A 20,107-nucleotide genomic window follows, 5' to 3' on the forward strand; every position below is an offset into this window, starting at 1 on the left:
ACCTTGCACCTAAAGCAATTAGAGAAAGAAGAACAAAAAAACCCCAAAGTTAGCAGAAGGAAAGAAATCATAAAAATCAGATCAGAAATAAATGAAAAAGAAATGAAGGAAATGATAGCAAAGATCAATAATACTAAAAGCTGGTTCTTTAAGACGATAAACAAAATTGACAAACCATTAGCCAGACTCTCAAGAAAAATAGGGAGAAGACTCAAATCAATAGAATTAGAAATGATACAGAGAAGTAACAACTGACACTGCAGAAATACAAAAGATCATGAGAGACTACTACAAGCAACTCTATGCCAATAAAAAGGACAATCTGGAAGAAATGGACAAATTCTTAGAAATGCACAACCTGCCAAGACTGAATCAGGAAGAAATAGAAAATATGAACAGACCAATCAAAAGCACTGAAATTGAAACTGTGATTAAAAATCTTCCAACAAACAAAAGCCCAGGACCAGATGGCTTCACAGGCGAATTCTATCAAACATTTAGAGAAGAGCTAATACCTATGCTTCTCAAACTCTTCCAAAATATAGCAGAGGGAGGAACACTCCCAATCTCATTCTACGAGGCCACCATCACCCTGATACCAAAACCAGACAAGGATGTCACAAAGAAAGTAAACTACAGGCCAATATCACTGATGAACATAGATGCAAAAATCCTCAACAAAATACTAGCAAACAGAATCCAACAGCACATTAAAAGGATCATTCACCATGATCAAGTGGGGTTTATTCCAGGAATGCAAGGATTCTTCAATATATGTAAATCAATCAACGTGATACACCATATTAACAAATTGAAGGAGAAAAACCATATGGCCATCTCAATAGATGCAGAGAAAGCTTTTGACAAAATTCAACACCCATTTATGATAAAAACCCTGCAGAAAGTAGGCATAGAGGGAACTTTCCTCAACATAATAAAGGCCATATATGACAAACCCACAGCCAACATCATCCTCTATGGTGAAAAACTGAAACCATTTCCACTAAGATCAGGAACAAGACAAGGTTGCCCACTCTAACCATTCTTATTCAACATAGTTTTGGAAGTTTTAGCCACAGCAATCAGAGAAGAAAAGGAAATAAAAGGAATCCAAATTGGAAAAGAAGAAGTAAAGCTGTCACTGTTTGTAGATGACATGATACTATACATAGAGAATCCAAAAGATACTACCAGAAAAGTACTAGAGCTAATCAATGAATTTGGTAAAGTAGCAGGATACAAAATTAATGCACAGAAATCTCTGGTATTCCTGTACACTAATGATGAAAAATCTGCAAGTGAAATCAAGAAAACACTCCCATTTACCATTGCAACAAAAAGAATAAAATACCTAGGAATAAACCTATCTAAGGAGACAAAAGACCTGTATGCAGAAAATTATAAGACACTGATGAAAGAAATTAAAGATGATACAAATAGATGGAGAGATATACCATGTTCTTGGATTGGAAGAATCAATATTGTGAAAATGACTCTACTACCCAAAGCAATCTACAGATTCAATGCAATCCCTATCAAACTACCACTGGCATTTTTCACAGAACGAGAACAAAAAAATTCACTATTTGTATGGAAACACAAAAGACCCCGAATAGCCAAAGCAATCTTGAGAACAAAAAATGAAGCTGGAGGAATCAGGCTCCCTGACTTCAGAGTTTACTACAAAGCTACAGTAATCAAGACACTATGGTACTGGCACAAAAACAGAAATATAGATCAATGGAACAGGATAGAAATCCCAGAGATCAACCGACGCACATATGGTCACCTTATCTTTAATAAAGGAGGCAGGAATGTCCAGTGTAGAAAGGACAGCGTCTTCAATAAGTGGTGCTGGGAAAACTGGACAGGTACATGTAAATGTATGAGATTAGATCACTCCCTAACACCATACACAAAAATAAGCTCAAAATAGATTAAAGACCTAAATGTAAGGCCAGAAACTATCAAACTCTTAGAGGAAAACATAGGCAGAACACTCTATGACAGAAATCGCAGCAAGATCCTTTTTGACCCACCTCAGAGAGAAATGGAAATAAAAACAAAAATAAACAGATGGGACCTAATGAAACTTAAAAGCTTTTGCACAGCAAAGGAAACCATTAACAAGACAAAAAGACAACCCTCAGAATGGGAGAAAATATTTGCAAATGAAGCAACTGACAAAGGATTAATCTCCAGAATTTACAAGCAGGTCATGCAGCTTAATACCAAAAAAACAAACAATGCAATCCAAAAATGGGGAGAAGACCTAAATAGACATTTCTCCAAAGAAGATATACAGACTGCCAACAAACACATGAAAGAATGCTCAACATCATTAATCATTAGAGAAATGCAAATCAAAACTACAATGAGATATCATCTCACACCAGTCAGAATGGCCAACATAAAAAAATCTAGAAACAATAAATGCTGGAGAGGGTGTGGAGAATAGGGAACACTCTTGCATTGCTGGTGGGAATGTGAATTGGTACAGCCACTATGGAGAACAGTATGTAGGTTCATTTAAAACTACAAATAGAACTATCATATGACTCAGCAATCCCACAACTGGGCATATATCCTGAGAAAACCATAATTCAAAAAGAGTCATGTACCAAAATGTTCATTGCAGCTCTATTTACAATAGCCAGGAGGTGGTAACAACCTAAGTGTCCGTCATCAGATGAATGGATAAAGAAGATGTGGCATATATATACAATGGAATATTACTCAGCCATAAAAAGAAACAAAATTGAGCTATTTGTAATGAGGTGGATGGACCTAGAGTCTGTCATACAGAGTGAAGTAAGTCAGAAAGAGAAAGACAAATACCATATGCTAACACATATATATAGAATCTAAAAAAAATAAGTCATGAAGAATCTTGGGGTAAGAAAGGAATAAAGACATAGACCTACTAGAGAATGGGCTTGAGGATATGGGGAGGGGGAAGGGTAAGCTGGGACAAAGTGAGAGAGTGGCATGGACATATATACACTACCAAACGTAAAATAGCTAGCTAGTGGGAAGCAGCCGCATAGCACAGGGAGATCAGCTCGGTGCTTTGTGACCACCTAGAGGGATGGGATAGGGAGGGTGGGAGGGAGGGAGATGCAAGAGGGAAGACATATGGAAACATATGTATATGTATAACTGATTCACTTTGTTATAAAGGAGAAACTAACACACCATTGTAAAGCAATTATACTCCAATAAAGATGTAAAAAAAAAAAAAGTTCAGATAGCAGATTACAGTATATGAGTGAGTGTGTGTGTAGGTGTGTGTTAAGTATGGCTAAAGGAATAAACTCCTTCAACGCAACAGCAACAACCAAACAGAAACCTCTTCTAGTCTTACCAGCAGACAAACTAAATTTCCCAGTCTAGAGTGAAAAGACAACTTCTGGAACAAAAATATTTTCTTGGTGTGTAACCACAATAAAGAGACTATGGGATAGGAAAGCATGTTCTTAGACTCTTTTTTTTTTTTTTTTTTCACCTATAAATGGGCACAATAATAGAACTACCTCATAGGTTTATAGTGAGGTTTAGAAGATGTAATATAGGCAAAATGCTTAGCAAATGCCTGGAAAATAATCACGTAATACACGAAACCATTATCACAACCACTGGCACCACTTGAGGTCCCTGTGTTCATTCTTTGACCACCACATCCTGCACAACCACAAGCTGCTCTTTCATCCAGAAGGATTTAATGATTACTCTAGAAACTATTAGGTCCCAGTTTCAATTTTAGGAATATCCATGAGAGTCTATACGATCGCTGGAATCAATCTGGATTTTGTTTATCAAGGCAACGTATAACAGGAACAAGTTATAAAATAATTACAGTCACTTTGGTTTTTAGATGATTTATGCTTGTTTGGGTAAAGCTTTAACATGCTTTTGCTTAAAGTGGATTTTAATTCTCAGCTTCCATTACGGCCTCAAACCGGTTTTATTTATCAGAATTGTTTCACATGTAGACTTCCATTATTTCTCCTGATATTTTCCACAAAGAGCATGCGTGGCATAATATAATACAAAATAATAGTAATATTTACATATATTGTAGGCTTACAGTATACCAGGCAGTCCATAAAATGGAAAACTGATACATAAAGAGGTGGTGGAATTGTGTTCTGCAGACTATGTGCTCAAATTCTAGAGAGTCATTATACTACCCCTATTGAGGGAGACAGACAGAGAGAAAGAAAGAAGGAAGGATCTACATTCTATTCCTAACACTCAAATCTTCAACAAGTACTGAATAAAAATGCAATAGGACTATTATATTTCCAACTAGAAAAAAGTTATAATAAAATCTTGTAATACTTATTTGTTATTTCTGGGTTTTAAAATTCTCATTTTTATTTTAAAGTGATACATATATTTTAAAATTAAATGATAAAATTCATATATTTTATAAAAATTAAAATAAGTGTTTATATATGTATATATATTCAAAAATGCCCACATACTGACATCTATAGGCAATAGGGAGTAAGAAAAAAATAAGTTGCAAAAACTGTTAAAAGCTGGAGAAGGTACAGAATTCTCATTTTCATGTCGAGGAAAGCTATCAGACAGAATGGCAAAGCGGGACTTTTGAAACTTCTGAACCTCTCCATCTCCTTTTTCAGACTTATTTCTGCACATTCTCACTGCTCCCATGCTTTAGGTGGCCCCAAACTCCTGTCTCACAACTTGCTCAGTTCTACTCCGACCACCCCCTCTCCACCAAATGGGATTTGCACAAACTATGTAGAGCTACTCTTGGGCTCTATTTGGCACTAAACTGAAGCTTGAATCTAAAGAACTGTTGGCTCCAGCGACACTGTGATAGGGTTTCTCAGATGTTGAGTACATTTTACCTTAGAAGTTCATGGTTACAAGGGATTTTAAAAGGCAGCTGTTTCACACATCTTCCATCCCCAATTATAAATATAAAAATACCTCACCCTACAGGAAGGTATTCTTTTCATGTGGTTACCAGATTGTATTGTCATAACATCACAGATAGAAACCTTGCCACTATCTCAGGCATTCTTTTCCTTTACAGAGAACTCGATATACTAAAATCCATTAGTACACAGAGTCCAAAACTGCCTTCTCAAAATCTCTACCCACCATCCACCGGAGAGAGCAAAATGTTTTATTCCTTTTTATTTTCAAGACAGCTTTTCAGAAACTTCAGGGTACTCCTTTATCTCCCAGGGTCTCTATTTTTTGGTTACTTATTCTCACTCTTCACATAGTATGGCTTAAAAGTCTCTCCATCAACCGGAGGACACTTCTATGAATATTACCTAAGCTGTCTAAATATTTCTGAAATGTAACAAGAGTCAATGCAACTTTCTCCTTCTCATGTAAAAGTATGCGTGCATGTGCACACGCACACACGTACACTACACACACAAACACACATATACACATTCCTTTCTCTGTACCTCTTTGGCAGAAAGACATGCTGCTCTCACTACCTGGTTGTTTACGACCATGCCATATCCTCTGCGTTTACTTACTTACAATCTAGTACAGCTACACAGAGGGACTTTATTAGTTGCCTGTTGGTTACAATTCCAAGAAGGAAATTCTAACTGATTCAGTTTTGTTTTGGTAGAGACACCTATGAGGTAATTAACTGTAGCCCGTGATGTCAGAGACACATAAAAGCAGCATGACTTCTAGGGACTACTTCGCCAGGTAAGGGCCAGGTGACAAGGATCCCAGAGGACATGTAGTTACTGAGAACTGGGTGTATATGGCATCTGCAATACATTTTAGTCTTTCAGGCTATGATAATACTTCTAAATTTGCCATCAGTTAATACTTTTTATAGTCTGAGATAACTTTTTTCTCTTTTACTGTTATTAATCTCTTTTATTTTGGAAATGAGATATATAGCCTCCTTCACATTCAGATAACCATGATTTTTATAACTCTAACTAAACAGCAAAAACTAATATATCAAATATATTATACTTTTGAGAAATCACCTATTGTTAGGATTTATTGAATTTTCCATGCTGACTTTGTGTACATTATACAAGTTATGCATTTTAACAAATTTTATAATTTTGGATAAAACTTTGAAATCACAGTAGCAAAATATATGCTCCATTTAACACATTCATTGAAAAACTTGGTCCATCATCTGGCTATCTGTATACCATGCCAAATGTAGAGATGATGGCCTGAAATTCTTAATAACTCCAACCATGTTTTTCCTCTTTTGCCTGGATATTTTGTGTGTCATGTAGAAACAACCATATTAAGAAAATATCAGTAAGCTAAAGGAACAGGTTTTTCCTTATTCACATCATGCATAAGGCTGTCTCTTCATCTGTGTCTCTCCTGCAATAAAGAAAGGCTGATTTTGTTGCTCTTTCACTCCATGGTCCTCACTGATGAGATCTCTCTGTCTCTTCTCTAGGGGACCTTTCCTCAACCTGGTCTATGTCTCTTTCTTTCTGCCTTGAACAATGTTGTCAGAATAATTCCCCTAATATAATTCTTTAATTATATCATTCTTTTACAGAGCTACATGAATGGGTTTTCTGTTGCTTATGCTGAAGTCCACACTGAGCTAACTTTTGAGTGGTCCCAGTCTATGCACAACAGCTTTATTTTCTGATCTTTCCTGACTCAATCTGTCTTCTTCAGTCACTGCAACCCTCTCACTGGTATTGCACATGCATTATGCCGAAGTCATTTCTATTTTTATGTTTTTGTTTATTATCTTTTCCCAACATGGAAGACTCTACAAAAAGTGATAATTTTCAATGACTCTTGGTCTGTTTTTGTAATAGGGAAGAACATTTTGTATTCTATTACAAGTTGATCACTAAAGGGATGTTGCCTATAAGCTTAAATTATACATAATGGTCCATCTCTGGGAACCCTGCATCCCAGGTAATGAGCATTAAGCTAAAATCCCTTTGTTTAGCTCACAGGAAACATCCTGACCAGGTCTACCTGTGAGTGACTGCAGGGAAGAAAAAATTAACACATGCCCTCCGGAGGCTGCCGTTTTAGTATATAAAAGGAGCCTGAATTCTAACTCAGGCAAGATGGTTCTTTGGGACACAAGCCCACGATCTTCTCGGTTTTTATGGTTTTCTGAATAAAGTCACTATTTCTTGCCTCAAGAACTCGTCTCTTGATTACTGGCCTGTTGTGCAGGGAGCAGTACAAGCTTAGGCTTGGTAACATTTTGACTAGCTATTTCTATTGAAAATATTGTTTATAATTCTCCACTAACTCAGTGAATCACATATACTTGTGTGATATTGAGCACAGGTGTTTTAAAAAGTGGATTATTTCAAACCAATAAAATAATTTAAAATCATGTAATTTTGGAAACATGCTCAGACCCATATTTTATATGACATCTTTTTAATACTGGACTTTGGAGAGAATTTCATGTTCAATAAATAATGATTCCATTTAAATAATAACAAGAGTCAATATAAGATGCTTGATTTGATTTTTAACATGTCATCGCTTCAATGCCATGAGGTTTCTGGGTCAAGAGGCAAGGACAGTGGAGAAGATAGAAGATGGTGAGAAGGGACTACATAGTGTAGCATCTGTCAACTTTTTCAACAGCTTTTTGCTTTGAATCAGTAAACTATCTTGCAAGGGTATGGCTATGGGTAAGACACAGCAGAGCAAATTCCAATTAACACAACTCTCATCAATTCACTTAAGCATTTTGAGCAACAATTTCCCATTTACTGAATGGGGACAATAATATTTAATCTATACTTGTGGCGTTGAAACAAGAAAAAAAATATAAAGCATCTAGTAGAGCCTCTAGCAAACGTATAACAAATAACAAATGCTGGCTTGTTTCTACCTTAAAATACCTTGGCTTTTTTTTTTCCTTGAGAAGCAATTTCAAGTCATATAGTTTTTTTAATACTGCATAGAAATCTAGCTCATCATTCACTTCCTTCCAAAATAAACACAGCAACAATAATAAAACTGTTCCAATTCTACTGCGTTAAGTTTACCCCATTTCTTACTACCCCCCACCACTATCGCCACGATCAAGTTTTGATACTATTAGAAAAGGTCAAAGTCCTCTACAAGTTATAAACTTCAGATCACAGAATCTGAAAAAAAAAAAACAACGGCCCACTGATGTCATTGTTATTGGATCTATTGATGGGCAGACTTATGTGGGCCCATCTTAGTGGGACGATAAAGGAAAGGACTCCAGATCCTTAACGGTTGAATTGAGATCTGCAGACAAGCAGCATCAGTATCGGGATCACCCATCACCAGGGAACGTGTTAGAAATGCAGAATCTCAAGAGTCACCCTACACTTATTTTATAAGGATCTACATTTGAACAAGATTCTTATACATTAAAGTGTAAGTAAGAATATAAAGAAATGAATCCATTTAGAATAAACTTATTCTTGTGAAATCTCTGAATGGAGTTTGGCTATGGAGGAAAAGAACTAAGAAAATAAAAGGAAAACACAGCCTTACCTTTGTTTCTGACCTATTTCCAGAAGCTTCTGAACATCAGTTTTGGCAGATTTCTCATCGTTTTTCAAATTCTGATAAGAAAAGTGGGAAAAGGAAGTCTTATTCATGTGATAAATTGAAGCTTACTTTACTTTTGTGTTTATGGCACAAGGGGTGGCTGCACTTACGCCCTGAAATAAGAATGTACAAGCGAGGCCATGATGGTCCCCATGGCTCTCAGGATGCACATAGGCTCTCAGGATGCACAATTTATGACACCAAGTGGTGCAAGTGCTACACAGTGAGTGACAGGGAATGAACTGAGATTCAGCCTTTAGAGGTTCAGTGGAGGAGAAAGTACTCTCCAAATACCTAGGTCTCTTTATAAGTGAATATAAAACAGATCTTCTGCTCTTCATCTGAAGTTTTACTATGTTCTCTGCAGGCATGTTAAACTGATTCTGGCATAGTTTCTACAAACACAAGGGGACATAAAAGGCCTCCCTAAATAAGCTAAGTAATAATACATCAGGATGAAAGCAGTCAAATGGCATGCACCTGTTTGGTCTTGCGTATTTATTATTTATGAGTAACGCATTACAATGCATAGAAAAACTAGGGCCATTTAAAATTGTAACTGTTCTGTATAGATAGTATATTAAAGAAAAAAAACAGTCATTACTGTTTATTTACTCTGGCAAATTCAGCATTGACAGACCCTGAATTAATTAAAAGAGAAAAGCCCACTGAGCTTTTCTCATTAGAGAATCTGACCTGTTAATCCTTCCCTGAAAATTTTCTTATTTATACTTAGTATATTATTTAACAGGGTGACCTATCCTTTTTTATATTAAAAGTTAAAACAGACACAATAATATTGTTTGTAAAAAGAGCAGCTATGACAGGTAAGGAACTGACAATAACAAGAATGGCAAACATGTTGCTTACCTAATATTTAATTAACAACAAAGCCATAGTGTCTGCCTTCACCACTTTTTCAGCCTAATGCTAGAAACAATTTTCATGTAGTAAGTTAAGCATTCTGATATGGATGTGGTGGGGTGAGCATCACAAGATAACCCTTTTCCCTAAAATGACTGATTGATATCATTATTAGGAAGCAGCCAATAAAAGGTGCTCTGTTTATTTGAAAAGAGTAGCTTGACGTAAAACACAAAAAAGCAGGTTTGGGGGAAAATCACCAATCATGGGATTTACAGTTCAAAGTGCATCATGGCCACATGACCTGGGACAGGTCACAAAATCTGCACTTTGACTTCCTTATCTGATAAACAGGGATGAGAATTGTGAAGAGCCTACATTAGACAGTTACTGGAAAACTCAAAGGGGATAATAGATGTGTGAAAGCACTTGGTGAAAAGTATAATAAAAATATGCTTATTCATTTTACCATCTGCTACACTCCAGGCATTCTGAAGGAAACAAAGATTAAAAGGGCATGGCAAAAAAAAAAAAAAAAAGGCATGGCACTATCCTCAAGAAATTAAAAACAAAACAAAACATGAAATGAAGAAATGAAAATATGAAAAGGGTAGGTATGCAGATGAGGGTCTGAAAAATGTATCCAATTAGAAGAACTCATTAGTATTTGATTATTATTTCCCCAGCAATGTCCAGAGAAGTGGGGTATACATCTTGGAAAATAATTTTGATGACTTTAAGGATAGCAAAGATTGATATACCTACTACTTAATTAATACAATGTTTATATATGGATCTATATTGTGATGCCATCCAGGTGCTATGGTTACAGAGGTGAACAAGGCTTTCAAAGTTCATGTCTTTATGAAGCCCCACCGGAAAAAAATATGAAAAAAATGTGTACAATGGGCAATATATTTATTTATTTACTATGAGTTTGAAACCTGGAATCAACATTTATTAGATGTATGACTTTGGGAGATTCCTGTGGCCTCTTTGAATTTCATTTCCTCACTGTACAATGAGTAAAATATTATCTTATTTTGTGAAAAGCTTGTTGAGGGGATTTAATAAGATAAAAATTAAATAAAAAACACCTTGCACAATGGCTGTCACAAAATTTAAAAAAGGCATTTTAAAAGATTGCAATTACATTTAGTGATAGATGTATTACCCTTTCAAAAAGTAACTCCACAAAATTGTACATTTATTTCAAGTAATTTCCTAGACTGTAATTCGATGTCTTTTTTTTTTTGGATTCTATATATATGTTAGCATACGGTATTTACGGTACTTGTTTTTCTCTTTCTGACTTACTTCACTCTGTATGACAGTCTCTAGGTCCATCCACTTCACTACAAATAACTCAATTTCGTTTCTTGCTATGGCTGAGTAATATTCCATTGTATATATGTGCCACATCTTCTTTATCCATTCATCTGTCGATGGACACTTAGGTTGACTTAACTTAGGCTGCTAGTATAGAGATACTGAGTGTCCTGGCTGGAAGTACTGACCACTCATGGGCATTTATTTCACCATAAGCTTGAAAAATTCTCAACGTGCCAGGTGTTTCATGCCTCTAAGAAGGTGCAAGTGTCTTAAATAGTCTTTGAAGTCTCATAAAACTTGTGAATTTCTACTTAATGAAAAGGTAGCATTCCGGCCTCAACTTCCTATATGGAAATCAATATGCACCCATTTTCATCCTAGTCAGTGCGTCCCTAATGCTCTGTGCAAACTTCTACCATAGAACTGTTATTCCTGCACTGTTACCATCTTGCTACCTGTCACTGTATCCTACTGGAGTGTGAGTAAATTTTCTGCTATTTTCATGTTCTCAAGATGTAATACAACTTCTGGAACAAGAGCTTGGGTGTTGGGTTCAAAATACCAGATCCACCGCCTAACTTTCTCTGTGCTCTCAGATTCCAAGCCCTTTTCTAACTGTTTTCTCACTTGTAAAATGAGGCTAATAATAATCATAGCATAATCATCATGTGAAAATTAATTAAAAATTGGAGAAAGAGGACCTAACACAAGAGACCACATTCAATAAACTGTAGTGCTTACTGACACCATAATCATCATCATGGGACTAAAAAGCTAAGAACAATGGTGATTACACAAGGTTCAGAAACTTGGTTCAGTGCGATAACTAACAGACCGGCTGTGGAGTCAGACTGCCTGCATTTAAACTCTGGTTTCCTTTGTGACATTCAAGCATGATTCCTCATGTGTAACAAGAAAACTCACATTTATAGTGCCTACCCTCATTGATATATTAGGAGAATTAAATCCTATAATAAATACATACAAAGCTTTTAGTATCAGTATGTATTCAAAAATACAATGTTAAAGGAAAATATTAAAATATATTCTCAGATATTTCAGAAACTTTTCTTATCAGATATAGATCTTGTCTTTGGTTTTTGATTTAGATTTCTCTGAGTACTAATACATTTTCACAGATGACACTTTCCTTTGCAAGGCATTTACCCATTTTAGTAATGAGGTTTATTAAAGAATTTTCAGAACTATCCTTTGTGGAATTTAAAGTTCTCTTCAGGAGATCATTTCTATATTCATTTATGACTCTTAGCCATAACTGCTTTTCATCATTTTGTAATATAAAAAACACAGGGGTCAAACTGATCTTAGAAACTGTGAGAAATTGATGGCTTTGCCAAGCACACAGTTTTCTCATTCCTGAATTTGCAAACCACAGATTCCCAGACTGCATTTCAAATGACATTTCTTTTCAAAGCTCATATAATAATAAATAATAACTCCCATGTTCAAGCCCAGAAATATATTCAAAACTGGTAAACGAAAATGCAGAAGTCTTTACATGTTAACCCACTGAGACAAACCAGGTGACTCCTTACCCTTTGCTGCTGAGAAAATTAGTTTTCATCTCACCTGAAGGTTGACTTTAATTCCATCAAGTTCTCTTGATGTTTTTGTCAGCTGGCGGAGGATGGTGCTCCGCTCCTTCAAGACTTGCTTCAGCTGCTTTTCTAGCTCTCCAGAGTCCTGTCTAACACAGAAAGAAAAGGCATGAGGGCCCCCCAAATGCCTTCATTTGGCTCTAGCCACTTTGGCCATAATCACAGACCCTTGCATTTTAAGCAAAATCTAGATAAACTGAAACCAATTATTACTAAGATTTTTTTTTTTTGCGGTACGTGGGCCTCTCACGCTGTGGCCTCTACCGTTGCGGAGCACAGGCTCCGGACACACAGGGTCAGCGGCCATGGCTCACGAGCCCAGCCGCTCCGCGGCATGTGGGATCCTCCCAGACCGGGGCACAAACCCGTGTCCCCTACATCGGCAGGCGGACTCTCAACCACTGCGCCACCAGGGAGGCCCAGATGTTTTGTTTTTATTAGTTCATCTAAAAAGGGAAAATTGAAATACCAGTTTTTTAAAGAAATGTTTCATTTTGCATTGAGGACTATCCAGGCTACAGTTTCCAGAACAACACTGCACATCTTTTGCATGTATAACAGTTTATCAGATACCTCTTGGAAAACAGATATTTTCCATGACATTACACACTTTTTTCTAAGGTCATTGAAGTTTTACAGCAAGAGATTTGATTTGAACCAAGGTAGATCAGAGATATAGACAGGTTCTGACACTGGGGGGACAAACTTGGGGGTGGAACCAGAGCAGAATGGAGGGGCTTTGCTTCGCCCTTGGTTTGTAGGGAATGAAGTGCACTGAAAAGGCATCCCTTTCAAAATCTCTATTGCTATTAAAGAAAATACCTCTAAAAATCAGTCAATAACTATAGTAATTACAGTGAAATTTGAACAGACTTGTTCTCTATTATAAGGAAGGAAAGACTTATTATCATACATATATATGTACATTTTTTCCCATTTTTCTCATATGGACTTTGCAAGATAATAAGACAGGTATTGTAATTCTAATTTTGCCGATATAAAAGACTGGGCTCAGAAAAATTAAGTTACTACCCTAAGATCCTACTTAAGGAATGAATGAACAAGTAGTGTGTATATTTGTGTGTGTGTGTATTTATATATATTATAGCAAGTGTGCACGTGTGGGGGAAGAATGTAGACAAGGAAACAGTTGTCAGTCCAGCACAGAACTATACCTGATAGGGAAAGGTTAAAAATGAGCTATTGGGAGTTGCGTGTCCTGCGAGGAGCTTCAGCGCACGTCCCGAGCTGAGGTGTCGGCTCAGCCGTTTCACGGGGAGCTCTCGTTTGAAGGGCAGGTGGCAAGGCCTCTACATGCGCCCCGCTATGAGCGAGTGAAACAGACTAAACGCGAAAGGAAGAAAGGTGATGGGCTAAGCCTGAAGTGAGATTGCCAGATTTATGTCCTTTCTAGATGAAATGTGGATCCTTTAGCAACAGGAGTATTTATACTTCAAAGTGGAAGTTAGGGGGACCTTGAAGATGGCGGAAGAGTAAGACGCGGAGATCACCTTCCTCCCCACAGATACACCAGAAATACATCTACACGTGGAACAACTCCTACAGAACACCTACTGAAGGCTGGCAGAAGACCTCAGACCTCCCAAAAGGCAAGAAATTTCCCACGTACCTGGGTAGGGCAAAAGAAAAAAAGAAAAAAACAGAGACAAAAGAATAGGGACGGCACCTGCACCAGTGGGAGGCAGCTGTGAAGGAGGAAAAGTTTCCACACACTAGGAAGCCCCTTCGTGGGCGGAGACTGCGGGAGGCCGAGGGGGGAGCTTCGGCGCCGCGGAGGAGTGCACAGCAACGGGTGCGGAAGGCAAAGCGGGGAGATTCCCGCACAGAGGATCGGTGCCGACCGGCAATCACCAGCCCGAGAGGCTTGTCTGCTCACCCGCCGGGACGGGCGGGGCTGCGAGCTGAGGCTCGGGTTTCAGTTTCGGTCGGAGCACAGGGAGAGGACTGGGGTTGGCGGCTTGAACGTAGCCTGAAGGGGTTAGTGCACCACGGCTAGCCGAGAGGGAGTCCGGGGAAAAGTCTGGACCTGCCGAAGAGGCAAGAGACTTTTTCTTACCTCTCTGTTTCCTGGTGCGCGAGGAGAGGGGTTTAAGAGCTCTGCTTAAAGGAACTCCAGAGATGGGCGCGAGCCGTGGCTAAAAGCGCGAACCCCAGAGAGGGGCGGGAGATGCTAAGGCTGCTGCTGCCGCCACCAAGGGGCCTGTGTGCGAGCACAGGTCACTCTCCGCACCCCTCTTCCGCGGAGCCTGTGCAGCCCGCCACTGCCAGGTTCCCGGGATCCAGAGACAACTTCCCCGGGAGAACGCACCGCAGGCCTCAGGTTGGTGCAACGTCACGCCGGCCTCTGCCGCCGCAGGCCCGCCCCGCACGCAGTGCCCCTCCCTCCCCCCCCGGCCTGAGTGCGCCAGAGCCCCCGAATCAGCGGCTCCTTTAACCCCGTCCTGTCTGAGGAAAAAACAGACGCCCTCCAGCGACCTACACGCAGAGGCAGGGCCAAATCCAAAGCTGAGCCCCTGGGAGCTGTGAGAACAAAGAAGAGAAAGGGAAATCTCTCCCAGCAGCCTCAGAAGCAGCGGATTAAAGCTCCACAATCAACTTGATGTACCCTGCATCTGTGGAATACATGAATAGACGAGTCATCCCAAATTGAGGAGGGAGGTGGGCTTCGAGAGCAAGATCTATGATTTTTTTCCCCATTTCCTCTTTTTGTGAATGTTTATGTGTATGCTTCTGTGTGAGATCTTGTCTGTATAGTTTTGCTTCCACCATTTACCCTAGGGTTCTATCCGTCCATGGTTTTTTTTAAATTTTTTTCTTAATAATTAATTTTAATAACTTTATTATTCTTTCTTTCTTTCTTTCTTTCTTTCTTTCTTTCTTTCTTTCTTTCTTTCTTTCTTTCTTTCTTTCTTTCCTTCCTTCCATCCTTTAGACAACGAATCATCCCAAAATGAGGAGGTGGTCTCTGAGAGCAAGATTTATGAGTTTTTTTCCCCTTTACCTCTTTTTGTGAGGGTGTATGTGTATGCTTCTGTGTAAGATTTTGTCTGTATAGCTTTGCTTCCAACATTTGTCCTAAGGTTCTATCCGTCCCTTTTATTTTTTTCTAAATAAGTATTTTTTAATTCAATAACTTTATTATACTTTACTGTATCTTCTTTCTTTCTTTTTTCCTTCTTTCCCTCCTTCCTTCCTTCCTCCCTCCCTCCCACCCTCCTTTGCTTCTTGCCTTCTTTCCTTCTTTTCTTCTTTCTTTCTTTCTTTCTTTCTTTCTTTCTTTCTTTCTTTCTTCCTTCCTTCCTTCCTTCCTTTCTTTCTTTCCTCATAGTTCTACTAATTCTCTCTACTTTTTCTTCCTTTTATTCTGAGCTGTGTGGATGAAAGGCTCTTGGTGCTCCAGCCAGGAGTCAGGGCTCTGCCTCTGAGGTAGGAGAGCCAACTACAGGACACTGGTCAACAAGAGACCTCCCAGCTCCACATAATATCAAAGGGCGAAAATCTCCCAGAGACCTCCATCTTAACACAAGCACCCAGCTTCACTCAACGACCAGCAAACTACAGTGCTGGACAACCTATGCCAAACAACTAGCAAAACAGGAACACAACCCCACCCATTAGCAGAGAGGCTGCCTAAAATAATAATAAGGCCAAAGACTCCCCAAAACACACCACCAGACGTGAACCTGCCCACTAGAGAGACAAGATCCAGCCTCATCCACCACAACACAGGCACTAGTCCCCTCCACCAGGAAGCCTACACAACCCCCTGAACCAACCTTAGCCACTGGAGACAGACATCAAAAACAGCGGGAACTACGAACCTGCAGCCTGCAAAAAGGAGACCCCAAACACAGTAAGATAAGCAAAATGAGAAGACAGAAAAACACACAGCAGATAAAGGAGCAAGATCAAAATGCACCAGACGTAACAAATGAAGAGGAAATAGGCAGTCTACCTGAAAAAGAATTCAAAATAATGATAGTAAGGATGATCCGAAATCTTGGAAATAGAATGGACAAAATGCAAGAAACAGTTAACAAGGACCTAGAAGAAATAAAGATGAAACAAGCAACGATGAACAACACAATAAATGAAATTAAAAGTACTCTAGATGGGATCAATAGCAGAATAACTGAGGCAGAAGAACGGATAAGTGACCTGGAAGATAAAATAGTGGCAACAACTACTGCAGAGCAGAATAAAGAAAAAAGAATGAAAAGAACTGAGGACAGTCTCAGAGACCTCTGGGACAACATTAAACGCACCAACATTTGAATTATAGGGGTTCCAGAAGAAGAAGAGAAAAAGAAAGGGACTGAGAAAATATTTAAAGAGATTATAGTTGAAAACTTCCCTAATATGGGAAAGGAAATAGTTAATCAAGTCCAGGAAGCACAGAGAGTCCCATACAGGATAAATCCAAGGAGAAATACGCCAAGACACATATTAATCAAAATGTCAAAAATTAAATACAAAGAGGGCACATTAAAAGCAGCAAGGGAAAAACAACAAATAAAACACAAGGGAATCCCCGTAAGGTTAACAGCTGATCTTTCAGCAGAAACCCTACAAGCCAGAAGGTAGTGGCAGGACATACTGAAAGTGATGAAGGAGAAAAACCTGCAACCAAGACTACTCTACCCAGCAAGGATCTCATTCAGATATGATGGAGAAATTAAAACCTTTACAGACAAGCAAAAGCTGAGAGAGTTCAGCACCACCAAACCAGCTTTACAACAAATGCTATAGGAACTTCTCTAGACAAGAAACACAAGAGAAGGAAAAGACCTATAATAACGAACCCAAAACAATTTAGAAAATGAGAATAGGAACATACATATCGATAATTACCTTAAATGTAAATGGACTAAATGCTCCCACCAAAAGACACAGATTGGCTGAATGGATACAAAAACAAGACCCTTATATATGCTGTCTACAAGAGACCCACTTCAGACCTAGAGACACATACAGACTGAAAGTAAGTGGATGGAAAAAGATATTCCATGAAAATGGAAACCAAAAGAAAGCTGGAGTAGCAATTCTCATATCAGACAATATAGACTTTAAAATAAGGACTATTAGAAGAAACAAGAAGGACACTACATAATGATCAAGGGATCAATCCAAGAAGAAGATATAACAATTGTAAATATTTATGCACCCAACATAGGAGCACCTCAATACATAAGGCAAATACTAACAGCCATAAAAGCATAAATCGACAGTAACACATTCACAGTAGGGGACTTTAACACCCCACTTTCACCCATGGACAGATCATCCAAAATGAAAATCAATAAGGAAACACAAGCTTTAAATGATACATTAAACAAGATGGACTTAATTGATATTTATAGGACACTCCATCCAAAAACAACACAATACACATTTTTCTCAAGTGCTCATGGAACATTCTCCAGGATAGATCATATCTTGGGTCACAAATCAAGCCTTGGTAAATTTTAGAAAATTGTAATTGTATCAAGTATCCTTTCCAACCACAACGCCATGAGACCAGATGTCAATTACAGGAAAAGATCTGTAAAAAATACAAACACATGGAGGCTAAACAATACACTACTAAATAATGAAGTGATCACTGAAGATATCAAAGAGGAAATAAAAAAATACCTAGAAACAAATGACAATGGAGACACGACGACCCAAAACCTATGGGATGCAGCAAAAGCAGTTCTAAGGGAGAAGTTTATAGCAATACAAGCCCACCTTAAGAAGCAGGAAACATCTCGAATAAACAACCTATCCTTGCACCTAAAGCAATTAGAGAAAGAAGAACAAAAAAACCCCAAAGCTAGCAGAAGGAAAGAAATCATAAAAATCAGATCAGAAATAAATGAAGGAAATGATAGCAAAGATCAATAAAACTAAATGCTGGTTCTTTGAGAAGATAAACAAAATAGATAAACCACTAGCCAGACTCATCAAGAAAAAAAGGGAGAAGACTCAAATCAATAGAATTAGAAATGAAAAAGGAGAAGTAACAACTGACACTGCAGAAATACAAAAGATCATGAGAGATTACTACAAGCAACTCTATGCCAATAAAATGGATAATCTGGAAGAAATGGACAAATTCTTAGAAATGCACAACTGCCAAGACTGAATCAAAAAGAAATAGAAAATATGAACAGACCAATCACAAGCACTGAAATTGAAACTGTGATTAAAAATCTTCCAACAAACAAAAGCCCAGGACCAGACGGCTTCACAGGCGAATTCTATCAAACATTTAGGGAAGCGCTAACACCTATCCTTCTCAAACTCTTCCAAAATATAGCAGAGGGAGGAACACTCCCAAATTTCTTCTACGAGGCCACCATCACCTTGATACCAAAACCAGACAAGGATGTCACAAAGAAAGTAAACTACAGGCCAATATCACTGATCAACATAGATGCAAAAATCCTCAACAAAATACTAGCAAACAGAATCCAACAGCACATTAAAAGGATCACACACCATGATCAAGTGGGGTTTATTCCAGGAATGTAAGGATTCTTCAATATACGCAAATCTATCAATGTGATACACCATATTAACAAATTGAAGGAGAAAAACCATATGATCATCTCAATAGATGCAGAGAAAGCTTTTGACAAAATTGAACACCCATTTATGATAAAAACCCTCCAGAAAGTAGGCATAGAGGGAACTTTCCTCAACATAATAAAGGCCATATATGACAAGCCCACAGCCAACATCATCCTCAATGGTGAAAAACTGAAAGCATTTCCAGTAAGATCAGGAACAAGACAAGGTTGCCCACTCTCACCATTCTTATTCAACATAGTTTTGGAAGTTTTAGCCACAGCAATCAGAGAAGAAAAGGAAATAAAAGGAATCCAAATTGGAAAAGAAGACGTAAAGCTGTCACTGTTTGCAGATGACATGATACTATACATAGAGAATCCTGAAGATGCTACCAGAAAACTACTAGAGCTAATCAATGAATTTGGTAAAGTAGCAGGATACAAAATTAATGCACAGAAATCTCTGGCATTCCTATATACTAATGATGAAAAATCTGAAAGAGAAATTAAGAAAACAGTCCCATTTACCATTGCAACAAAAAGAATAATATATCTAGGAATAAACCTACCTAAGGAGACAAAAGACCTGTATGCAGAAAATTATAAGACACTGATGAAAGAAATTAAAGATGATACAAATAGATGGAGAGATATACCATGTTCTTGGATTGGAAGAATCAACATTGTGAAAATGACTCTACTACCCAAAGCAATCTATAGATTCAATGCAATCCCTATCAAACTACCACTGGCATTTTTCACAAAACTAGAACAAAAAATTTCACAATTTGTATGGAAACACAAAAGACCCTGAATAGCCAAAGCAATCTTGAGAATGGAATAAGGAGCTGGAGGAATCAGGCTCCCTGACTTCAGACTATACTACAAAGCTACAGTTATCAAGACAGTATGGTACTGGCACAAAAACAGAAAGATAGATCAATGGAACATGATAGAAAGCCCAGAGATAAACCCACACACATATGGACACCTTGTCTTTGATAAAGGTGGCAGGAATGTATAGTGGAGAAAGGACAGCCTCTTCAATAAGTGGTGCTGGGAAAACTGGACAGATATATGTAAAAGTATGAGATTAGATCACTCCCTAACACCATACACAAAAATAAGCTAAAAATGGATTAAAGACCTAAA

General features: G+C 38.1%; 1 protein-coding gene across 4 annotated transcripts in view; it reads right to left on the reverse strand.

The window, feature by feature from the left end:
• Positions 1-20,107, reverse strand: part of LUZP2 (leucine zipper protein 2) — a 445,406-nt gene that overhangs the window by 215,061 nt on the left and 210,238 nt on the right. For 3 of the 4 annotated variants that reach the window (XM_060303405.1, XM_060303404.1, XM_030864855.2), the window contains 2 exons: positions 12,352-12,465; positions 8,509-8,579 (listed from right to left, as the gene is read on the reverse strand). In XM_060303405.1, coding sequence (XP_060159388.1) covers positions 8,509-8,579; positions 12,352-12,465 — 185 coding nt within the window. Of the gene's footprint in view, positions 1-8,508; positions 8,580-12,351; positions 12,470-20,107 lie in introns of all 4 variants that reach the window. The other variant, XM_030864854.2, reaches the window with a different exon arrangement.

This window comes from Globicephala melas, chromosome 8 (assembly GCF_963455315.2).
Source record: "Globicephala melas chromosome 8, mGloMel1.2, whole genome shotgun sequence".
In the NCBI taxonomy this organism is placed as follows: Eukaryota; Metazoa; Chordata; class Mammalia; order Artiodactyla; family Delphinidae; genus Globicephala; species Globicephala melas.